Source organism: Phacochoerus africanus, chromosome 2, assembly GCF_016906955.1.
Source record: "Phacochoerus africanus isolate WHEZ1 chromosome 2, ROS_Pafr_v1, whole genome shotgun sequence".
Classification (NCBI taxonomy): Eukaryota; Metazoa; Chordata; class Mammalia; order Artiodactyla; family Suidae; genus Phacochoerus; species Phacochoerus africanus.
This window is the reverse complement of record NC_062545.1, coordinates 111,055,164-111,079,492: the sequence shown is the minus strand read 5'-3', so window position 1 is coordinate 111,079,492 and position 24,329 is coordinate 111,055,164. Positions and strand designations below refer to the sequence as shown.

The window sequence follows — 24,329 nt, the reverse complement described above, 5'->3', positions numbered from 1 at the left end:
CATAAGCCTCACAGCAGCCCTGAGAAATGTACTACTGTTAACCCCGCTTTTACAGATGAAGTCATTTTCCCAAAGTCACACAGCCAAATTCTAACCTAGGAAGACTGCATTTGAAATAGGTTTAATCTCTATACAGTGTGTTGGTGGTTTTCATTTCATGAGTTTGGAGGAAGAGGAGAGCTGTTGTGGTGAGGACTTTGTGTTCTGGGGGGGGGGTCTCTGCATCGCAAAACAGTCCTTTTGGGGGCACATCCAGGCCCTAAACCCCTCACTCGGCTTCCCTCCTTGCTGGGCATGGGAATGCGGCAATTCCGAGCGCAGCGCTGTAGCCGCCAGTAGGCGGCACCATCGCCCTTCGCCCAGGCTCCCCAGGCGCCGCCAAGGAGAGGCGCTAGGCGTCGAAGTAAAATTCCGGGTGCGGGGGCCGCCCTCCCGCCCACCAGGTGCCCCCGCAGCGCGGGCACCAAGCCTGTCAGCCCCGCGGCCGCGAGCATGCGCAGTGCCTCCGGCTGTTGGCAAATTCCAGGGGTCCTTGGCGCGCGACCTGCCCCACCCGCTGGACCCGCCCCCGGCGCCCGCGCGCCCGCCTGCGGTCAGCCTGCACCGCCCAGACGGGCCGCGACTTCCGGGCTGTGCCTGGGCCGCAGGGGGCGCCGCGGCCTGGGCGGGGCGGCCGGGCGGTCGGAGTGCTGCAGCAGCAGCAGCGGCGGCAGGAGCGCAGTAGCCGGCCTCTCCTCGCGCAGCCTGCCCGCCTGCCGACCCGCCGCCGCCTGGCGCGATGGCGGGGAGCAGCTCGTTGGAGGCGGTGCGGAGAAAGATCCGGAGCCTGCAGGAGCAGGCGGACGCCGCGGAGGAGCGCGCGGGCACCCTGCAGCGCGAGCTGGACTACGAGAGGAAGCTGAGGGAGACCGTAAGGGACCCACCTATCACCCACCGCCAACTCCCGGAGGCGCCTCCTTCCCGGGCGGTTCCACCGCGCTCCGCAGGGCGCCGGGAGCCCACCTTCCCCCTCACCCCTCCCCCCCGCCTTGGGGCGCACCTGGCGCACCTGGGCCTTCAGGCGTCGAGCGCTGGAGGGGGGGCCCTGCCGGTTGTCTTCAGCCCTTCTGTTTTCACCTTCTGGTCTGAAGTCAAAGAACGGGGAGGGGGAGGCAGCAGTGGTGTTAAGAAGATTCTGGAAGCACTTTCCCAGAAGGGGCTCTACGGGTATTTGTGTTCCGCTCGGCATCTCGGTTTCCTGGGGATGTGCACTTTGCGCTGCTGGCATTATTCCCTCGATGGGTGGGAACAGAAGGCGGCCCTCCTTTTGGAAATCCGCTCCTTTGGGAAGGCGCTGACAGGTCAGGTGTGATGCACTCCGACTTTGGGGCCGGGGATGCTGAACTCCCCCATCCTTGTGCATCCTTGGTTTCTGGGAAACCTGTTTCTCTGTGGTGGTTGAGAGTGTGACAGCGCGCCTCCTTAGTATACAGCCCTTTGCCTTTCTCTTTCTTAACTATCCCTCCTCCCATGTTCTCTTATACAGATAGATATTCCTTTGTTACCGAGTCTTGAAACAAGTTTGCTAAGCAGCAACGATTATTGGGTGTTTTCTTTTGCCGGCTCCCCCCCTCCCCCCCGCCCCCGTTCAGTATAATACCTGGCTTGCTTCCTTGCTTTCTCCTAAGGCAAATGTATCCAGCAAACAGGAACAGGGTTTCAGAGGTTGTTTAGACATTCGCTGTTAGTTGATCTTTGAGCGTGTGTGTGAGTGTGTGTGTGTGTGTGTGTTTTAAATCAGGAGATTCAAAAACACCTTGGGAATTTTATGACAGTCCATCATATGGGGTCCTGCTGTGCTTAATAGAGGCCTGTTCTGAGTTAAGTGAATTATATTGATTAAGTCTATGTAATGGCATTATGGCTTGTTGCAGAAACTACAGGACCTGTTTTGCATAAAATACCTAGACGCAAAGGGGTCCTCTTAAGAGGAAGGCCTAGTTAGATGAAGTTTCAGATAAAAATAGACAGGAACCAGAAAATCAATAGGCAAAAGATCATTTTCTGTAGAGAACAAGATGGCAAAGTCCCCATGGATGTCTGAATTTGGCCGGGTGATGAATGAATTCCGACTCCCTCTCTGACTGGCTCGAAGCTGTCCTTGAACCATTAGAACCAATAGAAAATGATGGGTGAGAACTGGAACTCTGGACCCAGGCTGCCAGGATTTGAATCATTTAACTTCTCAGTCCCCTGACTGTAATATGTGGCTTATGATGGTACCTGCCTGTTGTGCTGATGAAAAGAGTTTGTGTAAAGAAGTTGCAATGGTGCTTAGTACACTGGAGTAAGTGATCTGTGTATTAGAACCGCACCGAACTTGGCATTGCCCACTACTCCTTTGCTTTCAATTCACCGGCTAGCAGAGGATCTAACGGGCTCCTCATGTCACTGCATCTTAAAATACTCCGTTAAGATGCTTCTCATCAATTTTTTATCTTTTTGCAACTTGAGCAGAGAGAGGACACAGGCAAGCTAGAAGGGGTGTTTGGTGGGTTGAAGTGGTGTTAGTGGTGGAAGTCAGTAGAACTCCCTTCCTACTAAGAGTGAAATATGTGGTTCTGTGCAGGAGAGCCTCTCCTTTGCTTTTGGCCTAGGGATTGATGTTAAACACAGATGATAAATTGTTTGCAGGGCACGATATTACTGTTATACTCACCTTCTCTTTAGGGCTTAGTTGGTTTCATTCTTTTCAAGCTTTATGTTAAAAATGGTTTAGGGAGTTCCCATCGTGGCACAGTGGAAACGAATCCCACTAGGAACCATGAGGTTGTGGGTTCGATCCCTGGCCTCGCTCACTGGGTTAAGGATCTGGCATTGCTGTGAGCTGTGGTGTAGGTTGCAGACGCGGCTCGGATCTGGTGTTGCTGTGGCTGTGGTGTAGGCCAGCAGCTGTAGCTCCGATTCGACCCCTAGCCTGGGAACCTCCATATGCTGCCAGTGTGGCCCTAAAAAGACAAAACAAAACACATCAAAAATGGTTTAAATAGCTTCAGTTTTTAAAAGTAACTTTTAAAGATAGTCTGTCCAGATAATTGGATGGATACAACTTTTGATAACAGTAGCTTGAGGACTGGGTCAGATCCTGGGAAGAGAGAATTTCAGATTGTTGTTCCTAACTTCCGAAACTGCAACTTAAAGCTAATTTAAGGTGATTTCTTGGTAGTTGTCAGACATAGATGTGAGTTAAGCTAGCAGTCACAGTTTTTCTTGGTGACAAACTCATGAGCCACTGCAAAAGGTATTTGGTGGGTTGGCCCTGAACGCAGATTTCTAAGGTTCAGACAGGTTATAGTTAATTGGCCCTGTTACACTAGCACTTACCTTGGAAAAAGCAGCTATCTTTTTTTTTTTTTTTTTTCCCCTTACTGGATTGTTTTTCCAAGGTGTGTGGGACCTTCATAATGTTGGAATGAGGCTACTTTGCCTGATGGTTGACTCCACGTCTTGTGACCCACTAGGGTTTTGTTTGTCTTTTGTCCTTATCAAAGGAAAATAGGGAGCAAGAAGCTGCTAGTCCTCCTTCCTCCTTTCTGGATGGTATCCAGCAAACACGGGACTGTAGGTTCTTAGTTGGTAACTTTATTAAATCATGGAGAAAACTGATTTACAAAACTCCCAGCCTTTTCCCTCTTTAGAGTTGGTAAATATTTCTGACACCAGGAATCTAAGAATGCATTTTGTGCTCACACTGCCGCCTCTGAGGTGGCAGTAACTGGAGTGTGTACTCTAGCTTTCCGCTTTCATGTATAGACAAGGTGAAGGCACTGCAGTGCCCTGTTCACAAACTTTCTCACTCCTTACGCCAATACTCCTCATGAATTATAGGCTTTGGTGTGGATAGAGGACATTGTTTTTAATCTCCTATCCGTGGGAGCGCCCCTTAATGTCATCTATGTTTTTCCCCTTTCCCTCCTATATGAGGGCAGACATTTACCTTGGCTGTAGGTCTTGGTCTTACCCAGTAAATTGGGTGAAACCTTCTCTGTACAGCTACGGTTTGCTGAAATATCATCTCATGCTGCTCTCCATGCAGGACTTTGAAAATATAGTCCAGTGGGTTTATTTTTAGGATATACTGTAATTCTCCTACAGTTATTTCTTCTTAGTAGTTTTAGCAGGAATACATTTTTTTAGGTAAAAATCATTGCTGTCTTAAATTGTCCTTAGTTATGTTGATATACTGTAATTCTCCTACAGTTATTTCTTCTTAGTAGTTTTAGCAGGAATACATTTTTTTAGGTAAAAATCATTGCTGTCTTAAATTGTCCTTAGTTATGTTGGTTATAGTATCTGGATTTCATGAAAATCTAGGCCTTGTAAAAGTTTTCTTTCAGATCTGATTTGGAGTACTATTCTGCTGTATTGTGTGGGCATGCCCTTGATTTCTGTGTACTCTCTTGTTGAGGTGGGTGGGAATGGTGTACACCTGCTTTTGTTTTCTGTATAGGTGCTGATACCTTGGGGCGGGGGACATACAGCACTCAGGGACTTCACAAGTGCACAGTGCCTGGTGGTTAACAGCAGGTCTGCAGGAAGACAGTTGGTAGCCTTTACCAATAGAACAGTCTCTTTTCTGAGTAGCTCATTACTTGTTGGGACACAATAGCACTTTTGAAATAAAAGAAACTAGCATCCCAAACTGAAAGACTTCGCCAAGCAGTGTCAATACATGGGCTATTGTTAGAACAAACCCAGTACGCTAAGGGTGATTTCCATGCCTGGAAATAATTTGCGTCTGGGGTCTTGACCCTTCCCAAACGCCTTGTTATTTATATCTGCTTTTTAAATACCAGATGGTCACGTGGTTGTGGGGTTTGGCCTGGCACAGGCAACAGCCAGTGACGTCTTATGTAGACTTCCCAGGTGCTGTGAAGAAAGGAGCCTCAGTTGATACCTAAATAACCCTCTGAACTCAGAGAATACATACTGGAAATAGAAACTAAGGAAAGTGAGAGATATGGGCTTTTTGAACACAGAGCATAATTTTTTTTAAGTGAAAATAAGTGTGCTTTTAACTGATTTACGGAATTAAATGTATTCTTTTTTATTTTTTATTTTATTTTTTTTGGGGGGGGCCATACCGTCGTGGCATATGGAGGCTCCCAGGCTAGGGGTCTAATTGGAGCTGCAGCCACCAGCCTTCACCACAGAAATGCCAGATCTGAGCCAAATCTGTGACCTACACCACAGCTCATAGCAACGCTGGATCCTTAACTCACTGAGTGAGGCCACGGATCGAACTGGCAACCTCATGGTTCCTAGTCAGATTCATTTTCGCTGTACCATCGCAGGAACTCCAGAATTAAATGTATTTTGAATTCTAGGGCACCAAACCAAATTGCCATCAGACTAGTATCATAAACCCTGAGAAGCCAGTGAGAGTCCAGGTTTTTCCCAAGAGAAGCTTACATAATGATGGACCCCAGAGACTGCTCTCAAAGGTGCTGCTGTAACCTGCAAGCACCTTTGTTCATCCTGCTCTGACACCTCCAAGGCAGCAGATGGCTTCTGGCGTTGCGAGCAAATGCTTGGTGTCCTTGTGTGTGCCATTACCCCTGGGGTTACTTGATGCTGTTTTCAATTTTATGCCATGCCTTTTTCCAGAAAGGACTGAGAATTTGTCTGGTGGATGATACTCAAACAGTAACCAGTCTCCTAGTCCTGGTTAGGGTCTGTTGCTCAAAGCCTTTCTTTTGGGTAGGGGGCTGGGGTTGGAAGTGTGGGTGGTTGCAGAGAACCTGCCACTCCATCTGACACAAAAGGCGAAAGGCTCCGTAGGTGAGAACCACCAATTCCAGGGTTTCCTCTCAGGTTCCAGAGGCCTTGAGAAGTGAGGGGAGCCAGGGGACTCAGATGTTAGCCCTGTCTCCCGTTGAAGACTATGTGACCCTCTGCATTGGAGATCCCTCCCTCTTCCTATTTTTTCTTCAACAAAGAGCCAGCTTCTTTGAGTGGTGGGTAGGTTTCAAGGGTGGAACCAGCTGCTCCTTTATAGGGCAGATTCCTGCTCCTCTCTCTGACCTCTTGAATCAGAATCTCTAGGGATGGGGCCTGGAAATGTGCCTTTTTAATGTGTATCTCCTGGTAAATTCTGATGCCCAGCTAGCTGTGGTAACTGCTGGGCATTGGCTTGGGACTCTTCCATCTAAACAGCTGTGACCCCCACCATCCACCAGTCTGTTCTCTGTAGCTCCAATCCTGGCTCCTAGAACAGGACTCCACTCCCCGTGGTTGTTTGGGTGGCCTGTGTGAGGCCTGTTGACTGGTATTCCTCTAGGACACAACCCCTAATGTAGTTTCTACACAGTGCTCCTGGGGAGAAATGGACACATATACAAAACAGTATCTAAAACTAAAGGAAAGAACAGTGAGAGTGGAGGCATTAAGAGGGAAGAGGGCAGATTCAGATTGATGAGGGGACCTCTTGTGTAGGGGGATCTTTTGTGCAGAGGTAGGAATGAACACAGGATGCTATCTCCTTACTCTCTGACACCCCAGGTCTATGGAGGTCAGGGACATAGACTGGCCTGTCACCTGGAAGTTTCCTTCTCTGGAGCATGAACAGTCTCCTTTCTATGTGTACAAAATCCTCAAGGTTGAAGCCCAGATCAGAAAACAGAGCAGGAAATTTAAAATGTAGTGGCTACAAAACTTGTTTTGAAAATCTTGTTGACATTTCTCTAGCCACAGCATCTGTAACAAGGATTAAAAAGGAGGGGGAATACTTTTGAGTATATGATCTACACACTCTGCTGAGGTTTTCTGTTGGTGGTGTTTGGGGGGGGGTGTTGTTTTGCTCTTCATTTCAGCTTTCATAGTTGCTTATTTCCTCCCTGTTCATCAAGGGAACAGAATTTTACTAGAAATGGAAAATATAGAAAAGAAATATGACCTGACCCAAAAGTATATGCTTAAATTATTCCTTCTATTTTTTTTTAATGGAACTAAAAGCTTTTAAAAGTTCCCATACTTAAGAAATGTGCCATCGCTATTAACCTCATCCCATCTCCAAAAATATCCAACATTCACCTGCCAGTGAAATCTGGTGCGGCCCATTACTAGCTATGAACTTATAATGATTTACCTTGTGAGCCGGTATGGTTGCAAAATGACCTTGAATTGATTTCACATTTACCCTGCTCTCCGCTGCTGTCAATTACTACTGACAAGATAAAAGTATATTTGAATTTTTATAAAGAGTCCTTCACCATGGTTGGAGATGCCCTAATCACCTCTCTTTCCCAGATAGAACTTGGCTTTTAAAAATCTTCCAAATCTAGATGAGCAAAGAGCAGAATGTTCTTGTGTTCCTTTAGTCCAAAGCTATAATCACAGCCTCTAACCACATGTGCATTTCAACCTGTACATCATGGGTCTAGGAACTGAGAAAGTTGCTTTTGTTTAATTTAGGTTGGTTTTACTTATTTTATTCAGTAGATAGTTATTGAGCACAACTCTGTGCAGAAAATTGTGATTCCTTGCACATAAGCTTACAATTGAGTAAGGAAGACAGGGCGGTAGATAAAGAGCTAACAGAGGTCCCTAAGTGCATCTTATAATTTTTATAAAACCTGCAAGTGGGAGTTCCCATCATGGCTCACTGGTTAACAAATATGACTAGGAACCATGAGGTTGCGGGTTCGATCCCTGGCCTTGCTCAGTGGGTTAAGGATCCTGCATTGCCGTGAGCTGTGGTGTAGGTTGCAGATGCGGCTTGGATCCCCAGTTGCTGTGGCTCTGGCGTAGGCCAGCAGCGACAGCTCTGATTTGACCCCTAGCCTGGGAATCTCCATATGCCACGGGAGCAGCCCAAGAAATAGCAAAAAGACCAAAAAAAAACAAAAAACCCGCAAGTGTCCCCAAAACCCCATCACAGCAGGATAAGCATGCATTCAAAGTGGACGAGGAAATGGTACTGGATTAACAATTCCATCTTTAACTTCCATGCATAATATTTAAACAGCCACCAATGCAAGTGTATAGAATGGACAGTTCCAGTCTTGCAAGTGTTCTGAGGCTCACAGTAACAGGTGCTTAAAATAGTAGGTAACCATTGCATCCCTGAGAAAGAAACATCTTATTTCAGAAATAGATACAAAGTAAAGACAGTATCTGTACTGCTTTTCTTCCAAGGAGTTTGTAACTTTTTATAGCAACCTTGACTTGTGAGAAATTCCAATAGCCTTATATCAAAATTGCTTGGGAAATTTGTCTTGGCCATATTCCAGTGTGACCAGTTATCCTAAAGGGGTTGCTGAAGAGCAAGGGGCTTTCTGGGTTTTGTCTCAATACAGTGTATATTTTATTTTATTTATTTTTTTAAATCTCCTGTGGCCCAATGCCTTACATGTCATGAGGAGATTTTTTTTTTTTTTTTGCTTTTTTGCTTTTTAGGGCTGCACCTGCAGCACATGGTGGTTCCCAGGCTAGGGGTCTAATTGGAACTGTTGCTGCTGGCCTACGCCACTGCCACAGCAATGAAGGATCCGAGCCACATCTTCGATCTACACCACAGCTCACGGCAACACCGGATCCTTAACCCACTGAGCAAGGCCAGGGATCAAACCTGCAACCTCATGGTTCCTAGTTGGATTTGTTTCTGCTGTACCATGACGGGAACTCCTGTATAGTGTATATTTTAGAACCACTGAATTTAAAAATACTTTAGTTCCTTAATAAAGCCCCTTTGAGAGTGTGGCCAGGAGAAAGGAGAATTGAGGCTCCTGAGTTCTCACCGTACTGTTCTTGTCTTATGTGGCTTAGCCTGGATAAGTCTGGTCACCTCTGTCCATACCTCAGGCCACACCGAGTGAGGTGGCTGTGATGAAGCTCCCTTTTAGCAGACAGTGAAGGCAGAGTGTTGAAAGCTGTGGAAGAAAGGGACCAGGGAGAGAACATTGCTGATGGTCCCTCTGCCTGATGAGGATGGTGTGTGTGGATTTGTATATACCCCAAGGTGGACATTCACTGGGTAAATCAGTGGGTGAACTCCAACATTGACCAGGGCTTGTAGCGCACCTTATTGGGTGGCTCACCACAAGGCCCAGGCTTCCTGTCAGGAACCAACATTTCAGTCTCAGCCCCTCTTAAAGGCCCTACCCTCATTTTCTCAACAAGACTGAAATGCCTTTCACCCTCCCTGCCCAGGCTGAAGCCGATGTAGCTTCTCTGAACAGACGCATCCAACTGGTTGAGGAAGAGCTGGACCGTGCCCAGGAGCGACTGGCAACAGCTTTACAGAAACTTGAGGAGGCTGAGAAGGCAGCAGATGAGAGTGAGAGGTGAGGACCCTGCATCCAGCCCACCTGTAGCACAGCCTTTCCTCCTGGAGGAACAGGGGGGGCTTCTCTGATCTTGGGCATTTAAGTACTTTATAGAACCTCGGTGGGATCATTTCCTCACTTGATCCAGGTGTGACTACTGGTTTTGTTAACATGAGCAAGATGCCTTTGTGCAAAGCACTGCTTTGAAGCGCAAAGCTGCAAAGATCAAAAAGACCCTATTCTTGCCCTTCTAGAGTTCACCCACCCAACCAGGGAGATAGGACTTTAAATGGGAAGTTCCAGGGATGCATATTGGCCCTTCCATTCCTGCTGACCACAGAGCAGTTGTGCATTTTTTTTTTTTAAATATAACTTTATTTATCTAGGCCTAAGCCTCCTTGGTATATTTTAAAATTAAGTATGGGCTGGCAGTTGTCGAATAGCCCAACAAATGAGTAGAAGAGAAAGCACAGATATGACAGCAATATGATCCACAAAAGTAAATTGTTTTGGGCTTATTAAGGCTGATAAGACACACATGCACAGGTAAGTACAGTCAGATATGCGTGTGTTCTAAGCCTGCTCCCCCTGTGACCTGGCTGTACCTGATTACTACTCCAGGACTCAGCTTTATGGTAATTAAGGAAAACCAAAGCCACGTGGGCCAGAAGGTATTTCATCTCATGCTCAAGTGTTTGAGTTAATGTACTGATACTGCATACAAGCACTCTAAGAAGAACTCCACAAAACTAGAGAGAGCCCTGCCATGTGAGAGCTCAGTATTTTGGTGTCTCAGGCACTGAAAGTGTGTATCTGCTGTGACCTGGGCAGGTGCACGCAATCATTTTGTCCATTTCTCCATCTTTAAGGTGTGTTTCTGCCCCCTGCCACCACAGGTGAAGAGTGATTTCAGCAAAAGCTCTTTTACCAAAGTTTTCAGCTCGTCATTCACTGTTGTTTACTGTTTATTTTCTAACCAAGAGTTTTGGAATTCTTAAAGATGACTCATCATCTCTTAGAGTTGTACACCTAAGTAGCGGTTTTGTGGCTGGCCTCTTCCTGAAATACACTTGTTAGTGAACCTAAAAGGCAATCTGGCAATGTTAGGCTTGAGAGTAAAAAGGTATTTAGAGGTCATTTGCCCCTGTCCCCTGGTTTTACAAATGAGAAAACTAGGGTTCAGAGACTGGGGTGGCCTGCCCGAAATCTCAAAGAGAATTTATGGCTGAGCCAAGATGCAGGTCACCTAAGATGTATCGTAGAGCCTCTTTTTTTTTTTTTTTTTCCAAAGTAATTTATTTGTCTTAGTGCCTACTTAGATTTTGGTGGATGAATCCCATTTTAACATAACTTATTATTCCATACATCTGTAGTCTATTGTAGGTCAGTTAACATTGTCCAGAACTTACCACCATGCTGAAATAGCCAAATATACATATCAGCATAGAAGATAGTGTTGGTCCTGCCTCTCAGCTGCTATTATGAAGGAGTTTTATAATAAGAACTATAATAAAAAATAAAATTTATATAATAAAGAGGCAAAAATCTGTTTCTTATCTAAAGTATTAGCTTAACCCACATAAAATTGCCATTTTTACAGGTCTCACATGGTCTAATGCCAGCAATTTCATATGGTTTGATCTGATATTTACATTTGTGTCTGTTGGGGTAGGAATAGCTACTTTATCTATGGGAAGAAAGTACATGAAGATGAATTTCCTTTGTTCCGACTTTGGTCCATTTTCATGCTAAAGCTTCCCACCAGAAACGGGAAGAAATCCCGTTATTTATATAGCATGGGAAGCACATTAGCTTTCTCTGATTCCACGCCTCCCAGATTCAGACATGGTACCTTTCATTTAACATTCGTTGCCTGGACAGTGTCAGCAGTACCAGAAGTGTAAGATTTCATTCACAATAAACAGAGAGCAGTGTATGTCTTTTTTTGCCTTCAGCTCTGGAAAGTCTTGCTTCATGGTTTGGAGGATAAAAAGTAGCTCTGTGCTCTGTTTTGGTCTGTCAGTTACACTGAGCCTCACAAACCACTGCCGTGCAACGTGGGTTCATGGAGGTCAGCTCTAAATCTTGCATCTTCCTTTTCAGAGGCATGAAAGTCATTGAAAGCCGAGCCCAAAAGGATGAGGAGAAAATGGAAATTCAGGAGATCCAGCTGAAAGAAGCCAAGCACATTGCTGAGGATGCCGACCGCAAGTATGAAGAGGTCAGATCCTGGGGCCCAAGGCCTTGTGGAGTCCCACCCGCACCCATGGGAGGGAGAGCAGGGTGCAGCCTTGCGTTCTTTGCTGAAACCATCTGCTTAGCAGAAATGGGCAGTTTGATAAGCAGAGTTTCTTTGTCCCCAGAAAACGGTTCCTAGTTTTTATCCTACTAGGGGATTAGTCACACTGGGAAAGACAGTTTTTGTTGTCTCCCATCATACCCAAAGACCAGGACAAAAGGTCTTTGGGCAGGAGAAGGGAAGAGTTGGACCTCTTGTGTTTGGTAGAAGGGGCCTCTCATGCAAGTAGTTCTTCCTGTGTGATTCACCTAGTGCAGCCCAGTCCAGGCAGTGCAGAGCTACACACCATGCACTTGCTCTCTCAGTCTGCCCTCCTCGCTCCTTGGGGTTCACAGGTGAATCAGGTTCTGGTCATGTCCCCATGAAAGCAACCTCCCATGATAACAGATAATGACTCTGTTAAGTGCTTTTCGTTTTTCCCTTAATGTAACGTGGCTTTCGTGAAACAACGTTGTTCATTACCATCATCTCCAGATTACACCATGCCCACTAATTTTGAAATGCTTCGTAGGATCCCTATTCTCTCATCTTCTTCCATTGAGCTCCAATGTTAGCATCTCTTGCTATTTCTGTTGGCCTTTTTAATCTCCTCCTCAAAAAGGAAGTTGAGGTACAGAGTTCTAAATTGATGGAGTTCTTAGGCTTTTTTTCAAGTCTTGTCTTGCAGCCCCTACCTTTTTAGCATAAAAGGCGTCATGCCTCATCATACTGCTATTTTTAAGATTGTGAATTTCGTATTTATCCCTCCTTCCACACTTGGGTCTGGCTGCTCTGTAATTATCCAGGCTTTACCTGAGCCAGACTTAAAATAAGCCTACCCCTTAAAACTAACCGTGCTGGGTCTTTGTGAGCAGAAGCCTCTATAGTCTCCCCATGGGCACTCCTGGTGGAGAATTGCTTCTCACTTGTCCATGGGAAAGAGGATCATCTTATTTATAGACAAGAACTCCTAGGGGCTGATGGACCCATTCCCCACCCCTAACACCCCCTGCTCAGAGCTTAGAAGCCCCACGGTGTGTGTGTATTGTGTTTGTCCTGCTTCAGGTGGCCCGTAAGCTGGTCATCATTGAGAGTGACCTGGAACGTGCCGAGGAGCGGGCTGAACTCTCAGAAGGGTAAGCAGGCCTGGCGCCAGGAGGCTGTGTGTGGGGTGCTGCAGAGCAGTGACTAAACAGCATGACCTTCTGGCAGCTGCACATTTACCTGTTTCAGCTCCGGGCCTCCTTATGAGCTCATTTGACACGGATGAGCCATGAGTATGGAACATAGAGGACTTATGTGGGGTGTCTGTATATGAATGCGTGTATCACTGCATGCCTTACCTGCACACTGATTTTGAGAATGGCCTTGTGCATTTCCTGTGTCCACTAACAGCCAAGTTCGACAGCTGGAAGAACAATTAAGAATAATGGATCAGACCTTGAAAGCATTAATGGCTGCAGAGGATAAGGTACTGATGGCTCATATATGGGTTTTAGGTTTAACTGCAACCCAGGTGTCTTTCAGCTTCCAATGCCTACTGGTTCGGTTTTATAATGACTGCACCTTCACTACACCCTTTGCTATCTTATATCTTGCTTTAAGTGCTTTCTTTGGGTCCTTTATACTCCTTTGTTTTTCCTTCATAAATGCTCTTTGATGCAGCCAAAAAAGAAGCCAAATTGTCATGCTTGGAAGTTGTTGGATTTTTGTCACCCCTGCCTTTCTGCTGTTGGAAGGTCGGAGGGCAGTGTCTGTGACAAAATGGAGCATTTTAGTACCTGATGATTTGGCTACTTTAAGGCGGCCCTGTGTTCTCTAGGACTCAGTTTTCATTTTTTCCCATCCCTCTCCTTTTTCTCTCCTCCTCCCTTTGGCTTGTCTCCCACCCTTTCTACCTCTGGTCGAAAACATTAGCAAATGTGCCGAGCTTGAAGAAGAGTTGAAAACTGTGACGAACAACTTGAAGTCACTGGAGGCTCAGGCTGAGAAGGTAGGCCAGGAGCACGGTGTGGGGGAAAGGCACCCGTTTAGAGCTGCTCGAGAGACATGCACTTTTTCTCTTCTGAGGCCCTGCCGGTGAAGGCAATAGTCCATTAGGCACTTTAGCAAAAGGCATCATTTTGAGGTGATTTCCTGATGGTTATCAATAACAGAGTCTTTTTTTTTTTTTTTTAATGGGGACTCTATTTCATGTTGAGTGTGTGAGTCATCTGTAACAATTTAATTTAAACCAAGTGCCCAATGGATACGTTATCTTGTTCTTAGCCCATGTAAAACAATAGGCAAGAAAACAGAGAATGCATTGTCGTATGCCATTTGATATCAGAGGCTCCGTTACCTCCGGAGAGAGCCTCAACATCTGTTGGCTGGGCTGGCACTGTCTTTGTATTGGAAGACATGAATATAGGGTGAGCCGTGGCCTGACATCTGGAATGTTCTTTCTAATTACAGTACTCACAGAAGGAAGACAAATATGAAGAAGAGATCAAGGTCCTTTCTGACAAGCTGAAGGAGGTAATGTTAGGGGTGTTTTGGACAAAGCCAGCTGGATTGAGTGTGGTATTATGGAGCTGGTCAGGGTGTTTCTGTTTTAAAATTATGACGATCCAAGTCAGGAACACGTGGGGCTGGTCTTGAGGGAGCAAGCTGGGCTAGCCTCTCCCTGTGGTGCTTGACTGATGGGTGGTCTCACCTTGTTCATGGATGCTGCATCTGATTTTCATTCTCTAGTGTCCCCATCTCTTTAGCTACCAGAAATCTAAAACTTCCCAATTTTAATGGAAATAAATTGAATTATTGCAGGCTGAAACTCGGGCCGAGTTTGCAGAGAGGTCAGTAACTAAATTGGAGAAAAGCATTGATGACTTAGAAGGTAAGATCTTAAGTTTGTTTTTAACTTTATCGTTATGGCTGAATACCAACCTGGAAAAATGATTTTCCAGTCCAAGTGCGTCCTCCTCGATACACTTCTTTGCTCTCGCACATTCTTCCTATCTGCCCTTTGGGGTTTTCATTCCATAGCTCTTAAACTCTGGGACCTGAGTCCTCTGCTCACCAGATGGCTGTTAGCCACCAGACCGGGCACATCTCTTTTTGTAACAGCAGATGCCCAGAGGCTCTACTGCACACTCTTTAGAAGTGTGGCAGGTTTATTTTTCCCTGCAAGAAAGGCGGTTGTAGGCGAGAATGACTAGTGTGTTTTCTATCTTTAGTGATACCTACTGATTGTCAGAATGGTATGCAGTTGTTTTTAGGCACAACCTGTCCCATCCCAAGTATGAATTCAGTGTAAGGGTTCGGACTTATTTCTTAAGTTACTCATCATCTTGGTCTATATCCTGAAAGAGGGGTGGAGGGTTAATAGGGCATTGCCCTTTGACACTATTTGCATTTCCCTACAAAGAAATTTAGGTTTTATTTTAGTAACCTCCCTCTGTCTCTCAGAAATCATAAATGCTGAGCTCTGAGACTGCAAAAAGAAAGGAAAAAAATACATGGAATTATATACATCAAAGGTAGAAGGGGCTCGAGAAAGGACTGGAGGTTGGTGCAGATGACAGCCAAGCTGCTGGAGAGGAGAAAATGACAAATGGTTGCAAAACAGTCTGCCAGGGAGCAGCAAAGTATGGAACCTTCGTATTACAAAAACTGAATTGCAGGCTTGGCACAGCAACATCGTAAACAGTGTGGTTCTCCTCACGTTCAGGCCTTCTGGACCAGTGAGGAGAACTTGAGTGGGAAGACCTGGGGGGGGGGGGGGTAGTCTAGGTGGCACCATCAATCGATAGCCCAGCTGTCTAGCTTGGTCAGGAAGTCAGTGGTTTGAAGGTGGAACCAGATAAGGATTACAGACTGTAGTCACAAATTGTTCCTCCAAAACAATGCCCTGGGATATTTTTTCCATTCTTTATAGTCACAGATGGCTGACTACTCCAGTGTAATTCAATTAGAGCCCTATAAAAGGAAGATGTTCTATTACCCAGCCCCACCTACCCTGGCCCCAGGAGACAGCCTTTTGTGGTTTTGTTTAGGGTTTAACATGGTTTACTGATATACCTACCATATTTGTTATGATTTTCATATTGAGTCTTTCTTGTTTTATTTTCTAATGGGTTTTGTTCTTTTTGTTTTTGTTTCGATTCTGTTAAAATCAAAACGCACGCCTCCTGCATTGGCCACCTGCTGCGGCACCAATTCCTTCATGCATTGCCCTTTCCTTGCTGCTGTGGTGGGATGGTATCCATGCCACCCTCACTCACCCTCCATCTCTTGATCACTCTCCATGTCCTTGCACCTCTGCCTTCCACTTCCTGGTCATAGACGAGCTGTACGCTCAGAAACTGAAGTACAAAGCCATCAGCGAGGAGCTGGACCACGCTCTCAACGATATGACTTCCATGTAAATGTGCATCCACCCTGCCTGCTCACATCCGTGCCCTCATGCTAATACGATAAACTCACCACCACACCCTTCTGTATCTTCAAAATCTCCATCTTTGCAGCTTTCTGCTCACTCTCTTTGCATAATCTAGGATAGTCATTGTTTTTTTTTCACATCCTACTAACATAAAGGCCAAGTAGACTGTCTCTCTCTCCACAAACCATTTTCCTTTCAGAATCCATTCATTTCATATTGTCTCAATGCAGTCGTTGGTACCAAGCTGAACTGGAATATGAATGACTTGGGCACTATCTGTTTAGCAAATTAAATGAGGCTCAAGTAAAATTAATAGGCCGTGCACCTGTGCCGGAATTTCCCAAGAAATATCAAAAGTTCATTTCCTAAAGTCAGTTAAATACAGTGTGATGATTTTTCATAGAAGAAATATAAATTTAAGGAACCCTACAGTGTCAAGAGGACTGAGGCTCGGAGGGAAAGGAAATTGATCCAGAATATCCTAAAGAATGGTGCTGTAAAAGGTCACATTTTCCTCACTTTTAAGAATTCTAGACAGAAATGAACCATCTGCTGAGTAGCCAAGCCTTTAATTTCCTATGTTTATGTAGAAAGAATGAACATACAAATACCACAACCTGTGTCAAAGAAATGGAACCTAAAACACAGATTGCGATCTGAGTTTGAGAGTTAATGGCCCAGCCTTTACTACTGCTGGGCAGTACAGGTGGAGTAGGTAGTCTTCCTGTCACTAGAGCCTGGAGCATGCATGACTAACACACATGCTGCTAACCAAATGTGAACATTAGACTGGTTCTGCTCCTCTCATGTCTAACCTGGAAATGTTTCACAGAGGCTTCCCTTGATTCTTCTAAGATGGCACTGAATTGCATTTAAGCTGGAAATTTCATTTTCCAGGCCCACCTGTCATTTCTTTACCCAGCTAGAAAAATGGTAGCTTGAAGAGTATTAGCATGTACCTGCTGCCTTACACATTGTATAGACTCACCACATTGCCCTTGGAGACACAATTGTCACCGTGGAAACTAGAGCAAATCCCTTCCTCTCTTCCCTCCTTTGTGAATGAGGGGTGGATGAGATCATCTGTCTCCAAGCACTAAAATGAGGTGATGCTATAAGAAAAACTTTTAGAAGTTCTTGTCATGGCTCAGTGCTTAACGAATCCGACTAGGAACCATGAGGTTTCGGGTTTGACCCCGGCCTTGCTTAGTGGGTTAAGGATCCAGCGTTGCCGTGAGCTGTGGTGTAGGTCGCAGATGCAGCTCGGATCCCGCGTTGCTGTGACTCTGGTGTAGACCAGCAGCTACAGCTCCGATTGGACCCCTAGCCTAGGAACCTCTATATGCCAAGGGTGCAGGCCTAGAAAAGACAAAAAAAAAAAAAGAAAAACTTTTAGTATCAGGTATGATTTAATATTCTGAAAAAGGAGTTCCCCTCACGGCCCAGTGCTTAACGAACCCGACTAGTATCCATGAGGTTTCGGGTTTGATCCCTGGCCTCGCTCAGTGGATTAAGGATCTGGTGTTGCTGTGAGCTGTGGTGTAGGTTGCAGACTCGGCTCAGATCCGGCATTGCTGTGAGCTTCAGTGCAGGTCAGATGCGGCTTGGATCTCGAGTTGCTGTGGCTGTGGTGTAGGCCGGCGGCTACGGCTCCGATTTGACCCCTAGCCTGGGAACCTCCTTATGCCATGGGCACAGCCCTAAAAAAAAAAAGGCAAAAAAAAAAGCTGACAGGTGGGTTTACTTAACATTTGTTAAGTTCTGTTCATGGGTCTTCTTGTAATGGATCCTCCCCCAGAAGGGGCTGTGCTGGCCTCAGGTCTGGACCCTGGTGGGCAAAGATTGACATCCTCCCCCAGGCGCAACTGGCCATGGGTTTTGCATGTCTGCTTCTTGCCTGTGTTTCAAATGCTTCTCTCATCTGTTAGTTTAGCTTCTCTGTTTTCCATTGTGCCACTTTTTCTCCCACCTTTTCTCTTCATGCAGATAAGTTTCTTTGCTTCACTTCTCCCAAGACCCCCTCATCGAGCTGGATATCCCACCTCTCTGAGCTCTGCAGTTTGTCTCTTCTCCAGCTGACCCTGGTTTATTCTTTCACATCCTGCCTTAGGGCCAGGCACGCACTGTGCTTTCTATTGTACAGAAGCTCCTCAATTCAGTGTAAAATAAACACTGTGTAAGCTATTTCTGTTTGCTATTCTTTTTACTTCTTATTTATTGATATTTTAGTTTCAACACTGAATAAAACTACAAATCTGCTTCACACATATGAGGGTTAATTTTTGGCTGCTGCTTTGCTTTTTTTTTTTTTTTTTTTTTCTTTTTCCCCACTCTGAACATGAATAGCAAGAGTTTCTAAAGCAGTAGTTCCTAGTGGAACTTAAAAAAATAGCCATGCCTCGATCTCTCTCAGCTTTGGTTCGCAAAGGTCAGAGTGAGGCCTGGGCAAATGTGTTTTCTTAGGGGTTGTCATGATTCTCGTATGTAGTGCAGGGTGAGAACCTCTGCACAGGGGACTTTGCTTGTTGGAGATGGAAAAATCTGTCTTGAGCAGTGCTTTCCTCTGCCAGACATTTAGTTTGGGATGTGGTAAACCCCCTGTGTCGATATTTAAATGGCCCTGCTTGGGAGGATGCTGCCAACTAAGAAGGGCTCATGAAGAGGCTTCATAACCATCCCGAACTGCTAGGAACTTACTGGAAAAGATGGGAAAGAACTTGGATTACAACAGCGTAAGCTAAGATTATTGTTGATCATCCTTTTACAGAACAAAGAGCAGTTAAAGCTTTTTAAAAGTATGCTCATTCCTCAGCCCCCGTCATTTTGATCGTGGAATGACATTCTGTAGTTTTAGGAACATGTGATTATGTTCAAGTCGAGATTTATTTTTGTGCGTATAAGCACATCATGTATTCTTTAGGAGGGATTGTACTTAACATGATTCTCGTGACAAGAACATTTCATTTGTGAACATCTCTAAAGCATAGCCATAATTAAGTTGATTCTGCCTGCCGCCTCCTAAAAATACTGGAAATTGTTCAGTTATATTTTATTTGGGTTTCACCATTTAACTTCAAAAACAGCAATTATTTTTTTTAATATATCACAAAATTAGAGCTTTAAAATGATTTGAACATTCATTTCTTAATTCCCAGCATTTCTCCATCCTCCAACAGTCTGGCTGTATTTCTCCTGTGTTTTAAATGTGGGTGATCTTCATCTGTTTGTATATAGTTTTTCTTAGCCTCAGAGGATTTATAGACCACTCTTTTCAAGTAAATTTGGACAAACTGAAAATGTCAGTTACTATACAAAGACTTCAGAACAGGGTAAAAATAGTCTTTTTAAGAGGGCCATGGTATAGTAGACTTTTTTAAATTTATAATATACACAGTGTCTTAACCTTGAGAGTAAAAGACTTCTGTAATTTCTTGTTTTCCTTTTCCTAAGGCTTCTTGGGCCTGCTTTTGACTGTGATTCCTGCCTGTTCTTTTTAAAATTCAGAATAATAGAAGTGGGTCCTTTCCTGAGTAACCCTGCTTCCTGCCCTAGACAAAATGACAAGACTGAAAGTTCTGCTGAGCAGATGTTCAGTTAATTCTGGAGGCACATCTGCTCTTGGAAACCCTTCTGGAGACTTTCACACTTTGTATAAGTATATTCTATAGTGTGGAGGTGGGAAACTGATGTATTGGGAAGGCAAATCTGAAATGAGCCCAAGAAGGTATGGCTGCCCAAGAGGATAAATAGCTAGTTGATCTTATCAAGAAATGGTTGAGCCCCAAGCTTCTAGCTCAGAGGGCTAAGCCATACATAGAAGCAGCTGCTGCAAGAGCCTTGGTTTGATGAAACCATAAGTATTGCTGAGCACTAGATGCCCCAGACCTCAGGGAGGTGAAACAGGAGGGGAAGATACTTCCAAATGTATAACTGTTCCAGGTCCCTTCCTTCAGCCCCAACCCCAGGCACACCAGCTCTGTGGTGCTGAAGTGGAGCAGGTCCAAAGGAGGATGTGGAGGGGATGGCTGTCCTTTAAGCTGCATTCACACTGACCCCCTGAATTCTCTAGGGTTTCCTCCAGAGTTCTTCCATTCCAGCTTGGCCGTACATTGGCTCAGCAAACTGAGACATCCTTCCTGCCTGTGGTGATGGTCCCCCACGCAATAGTGTGAATGTGCTGGTAGGGTTTAAATTTTGCAACCCCCAAATATGCAACATACCGTGAAAGGTAGAGAGGCTGTGGTAAAGAGACACACTGGAAATGTTCTTTGCGCTCGATGAGCTGGCCATCCAGTAGGAAGATAGAAGAGTGAAGCAGGTCTGAACTAACAGATGGTGGGCTTTTAGCATCAACAAGGAAGAAAGACAGTAATTCTGACTGAGAGCCACCTGGAAGAGGTGACATTTGATGGGTTTTGAATATTCAGAAAATTTGGATCAGCAAAGAAGATAAAGCAGTAGATATTCTGAGCCAGAATGCACAATGAATATGGAATCTTCCCCATCTTCTGCCATTTATGAGAAAAAGTTAAAATAAGAATTAATTAACATCGGGAGTTCCTGTTGTGGCACAGTGGAAAGGACTCCAACTAGGAACCATGAGGTTGCGGCTTTGATCCCTGGCCTCGCTCAGTGGGTCGAGGATATGGCGTTGCCGTGAGCTGTGGTGTAGGTCGAAGATGTGGCTCAGATGCTGAGTTGCTGTGGCTGCGGTGTAGACTGGCAGCTACAGCTCCAATTAGACCCCTAGCCTGGGAACGTCCATATGCCGTAGGTGCAGCCCTTAAAAAAAAAAAAAAAATTAATTAATATCCCAACAGACCTGGGGGCTAGATCAAACTTTTTTTTTTTTTTTAATTTTCCCTGGGTGTAGAATTGTTAGCTTTTCAAATTTGTTAAGTAGAATTTGTGGGTCGAGGTTGTCACTATCATTTGAAACAATCATATGGCCTCCAGCTTTTTCTGTTAAGTGCTAGGTGTTTGTCATTGTTTGGGCACCTTCTGGGCCATCAGATACAGACTGACTCTTGTGGCTACCTTCCTTGCCATGTGAGCAGATTACATGCCAGGGTATAAAATGTATGTCAAACCCGGCTCCCTATAGGTGTTTGAGATTCTGTTCATTTTATACACAGCCATCTAGCACAACAGAATGCCACTCTCTTGAGGAAGTCAGATTTTAAATCAGTTTTGAGAGGAGATAAGTCCTTGTCTCCTGCTCTTCGAGTAGGGTAACGCACACCCCGTACCCGAGCTGGACAGGAGGTCAGGATTTGTACCCTGTATCACTGCAGTTGCGGGAGGGGCAGGGAGCTTGGTTTTGCATTTCATAAACTGTTAATGCAGGAGTTCTCTTGAGGCTCAACAGGTTAAGGATCAGGCCCTATCATTGCAGTAGCCTGGTCGCTGCTGCGGCATGTGTTTGATCCCTGGCCTAGGAACTTAAAAGTGCCACAGGCATGGCCAAAAAACAAAAAACCATTAATGCAGCAACAGAAACCCTTCTTGGTGCTACCCTAAAGGAAAGCCAGCCCTGGGAGTGGAGATGAAAGGGGTTCCTAAAAGAGGTGAGCAGAAAGCGGCAGGTTGAGGTTTTAAAAGCAGCTCTCCGCTAAGTTCGCCTCCAGCCCTGCCTCCGGTCCTGAGGCTGTTGCCAGAAGCTGCACTCGGCCCAGTTCACACAGGGGTTTTAATTGAGATGCATGTGGAGCATTCCCTCTCTCTCCTCCTCAGATCCTGCCACTCTTTCCTTCCCCTCCCACCAAGAGGGAAGTCCTGGCTCTTCCTAAGTCTGCCAGGCCCTTTGCCATCCACCCTCCCTAGGCACAGGCCAGCTGAACGTGGGTAAAGGTAACTGCTCAGCAAGTGACCGGTGCCGAGGTACTTCTGTGTTCTGTTAACTCCCTCACCAACTCCAGCTAACCTCTCTTCTTTCTGCCTCCTCTCTTCTGCTAACCTGCTTGCTGACCTGTACAGATCAACTCTACCAGCAACTTGAGCAAAACCGCCGCCTAACTAACCAACTAAAGCTGGCCCTGAATGAGGATTAAACTTAAGTGGGAAAGAACCTGGGCTGAATTCTAGAAATGCAGCCCATGGGCAGGACTGTTGTACCTTCAACTAACAGGGTTGAAAACAGTTGATTTCTGCACAATCGAACATGAAAAGAATCAGTTGAAAGGCTGACCTTGCCTGCGTTTTCCTCTTATATCAGGAATAATTAAGGTCTCTTTAATCTCACAACTGCTTTTATGGTAAAATTACATACATGTATATGGATAAATGTTCCTAATCAATTCAGCACTCGTCTTTGCCATAGCAGGTCCTCTTGTTCGAACAGATGCATAATGAGGACCAAAAAAAGGTTTTCTATTTCCTACAGAGAACTGAGTCCTGCTTTAAGTTAGAAAGCCAAAGCAGAGGGGTGTGTATGTGTACAACTATATATATATTATATATAGGATGTGATATATATAATATATATTCCTATTACATATTCATCCTAATGTCTATGTATTTGGTATAGTATTTGAAACATGATTAAGTGTACCTATGCTTGGGCAAAATAGCTTTTGAAAACAGGAGTTCATGTCAGAAGTCTCTGATTGTCTGAAAGGTATGCCTTTATTCAGTCTAACGGTGTTGGAATCTGGTGAGAATGTTATGCTAATAATAAATAGAACACTGTGAGAACAGTAAGAGACTGTCCTACGGAAGTGTGCATGAAACGTGTCAATTTTTTTTTTTAATGAGCCACAGAAATAAATCATTGAAAAGCTGTCAGAAAGCCTATTTACATCATCTTTGTCTTCTGTGAGATTGTGTTATACCACAACTCCCAGACCTTTAACTGCCTGTAACTCATAAATGTCTGCTGTTATTAACTTCAGTGCTGCAAGCACCTCTCCCTGTTCCCACAGCGCAGCGAACCTTCCCCAAACCCCACTTGCATTGTATTCTCCGTGGATTGTTGGCGAAGGTTCCTCTGGGGCTCTGTGAGAACCCACTGTGCCTGTAGTTCCTTAGGGCTCAAGACGGCTTCCCCTTCCTAGGTCCCTGTGTGGAAATGAGTAATGTCTTACAAGCATGCCTAGTCCTAATCATCTGATCCTTTGTTTGTGATTGATGTTTGCCTGCCTAAATGTACAAACACCACCGTGTCCAAAGTGCAGCTATTCATGACTTGATTTTCTAATCCCACCACAGAGAAAGTGGCTCATGCCAAAGAAGAAAACCTTAGTATGCATCAGATGCTGGATCAGACTTTACTGGAGTTAAACAACATGTGAAAACCTCCTTAGCTGCGACCACATTCTTTCATGTTGGTTTTGTTGGTTTTTTTGTTTTGTTTTGTTTTTAAACACCATGCTTACCATGAAACCCCTTAAATGCATTTTTATTTACTTTTACCACTGTCACAGAAATACCCACAAAATACCAGCTAGGTCGGGGATGGGGAAAACACACACACACACACACACACACACACACACGCACAGAGGCGAGCCCCTGTCAAGGCAGTAATGATTTAAATGTGCCATTTCCCAGGTTGACGTTGCCACACTTCATAGAGAGTTTAGCAACACAGTGTGCTTAGTCAGCCCAGGAATCCTCATTAAGCAGAAAGATTTCCATTCAAAGTGCCAATGATAAATGAACAGGAAGATTAATGTTGGAAACACAATCAGGTGTGGATTGGTGCTACATTAAACAAAAGGTCCCACTGTGGTCTTTCGTTCAATATTGTTACTATTTAGAATCTGTCCATCGCTAATTTATTTTGTCTTGAGTTTTACAATGAGGTGCAACTATGGATCCCGTCTGCCAGAATTCACTAAAGCCAAGGGTTTGTGAGCCATCGTGCTCTTGTAAGCCTTCTGTTTTCTTCTGATTGGCACATTTGCAGCTCGTTGCAACTTGTAGGATAGCATGCCATGTGGATTTCCACCGTGTTAAAAGTGAAAGATTTAGGCACTGCATACAATGGTGAAGAAAAAAACATTTTCTTAAGAGTTATAACTGTATGTAAACCTTGTATAATGATATGGAATAAATGCACATTGTAGGACATTTTCTAAATGTGGTGGTCCTGTCATTTGTATGTTTTTACTTTGTGAACTTTAAATTATGCGGTCAGCTTACTTTCCCCCCCACACACGTTTCTTAAAGCAGATTAATACCCCAGTGTCCGGGGGAAACTGGGGTACATGTGTTATCCTCCCAGACACTCTCAAGTCAGATGCTGTCTTCCTTTGATCTGTGTAAGTTAGAGCCAAGCAGCAAAAAAACCCTTTCCAAGTCCAGGCTTTCCTCCAGGTTATGGACT

The 24,329-nt window shown here is 45.0% G+C and overlaps 1 protein-coding gene across 20 annotated transcripts in view; it reads left to right on the top strand.

Annotated features, from left to right (window-relative positions):
• TPM1 (tropomyosin 1) overlaps nucleotides 1-24,082 on the top strand; it is a 28,910-nt gene extending 4,828 nt beyond the window's left edge. For 3 of the 20 annotated variants that reach the window (XM_047766140.1, XM_047766130.1, XM_047766187.1), the window contains 7 exons: nucleotides 9,190-9,323; nucleotides 11,409-11,526; nucleotides 12,649-12,719; nucleotides 13,501-13,576; nucleotides 14,038-14,100; nucleotides 14,389-14,458; nucleotides 23,210-24,082. In XM_047766140.1, coding sequence (XP_047622096.1) covers nucleotides 9,190-9,323; nucleotides 11,409-11,526; nucleotides 12,649-12,719; nucleotides 13,501-13,576; nucleotides 14,038-14,100; nucleotides 14,389-14,458; nucleotides 23,210-23,292 — 615 coding nt within the window. In that variant the 3' untranslated portion in view covers nucleotides 23,293-24,082. Of the gene's footprint in view, nucleotides 1-651; nucleotides 911-9,189; nucleotides 9,324-11,408; nucleotides 11,527-12,648; nucleotides 12,720-12,978; nucleotides 13,055-13,500; nucleotides 13,577-14,037; nucleotides 14,101-14,388; nucleotides 14,459-15,906; nucleotides 17,718-17,989; nucleotides 18,188-21,979; nucleotides 22,791-23,209 lie in introns of those variants that run through there. The other 17 variants (XM_047766126.1, XM_047766134.1, XM_047766148.1 and 14 more) reach the window with 14 other exon arrangements.
• The last annotated feature ends 247 nt before the right edge of the window (nucleotides 24,083-24,329 follow it).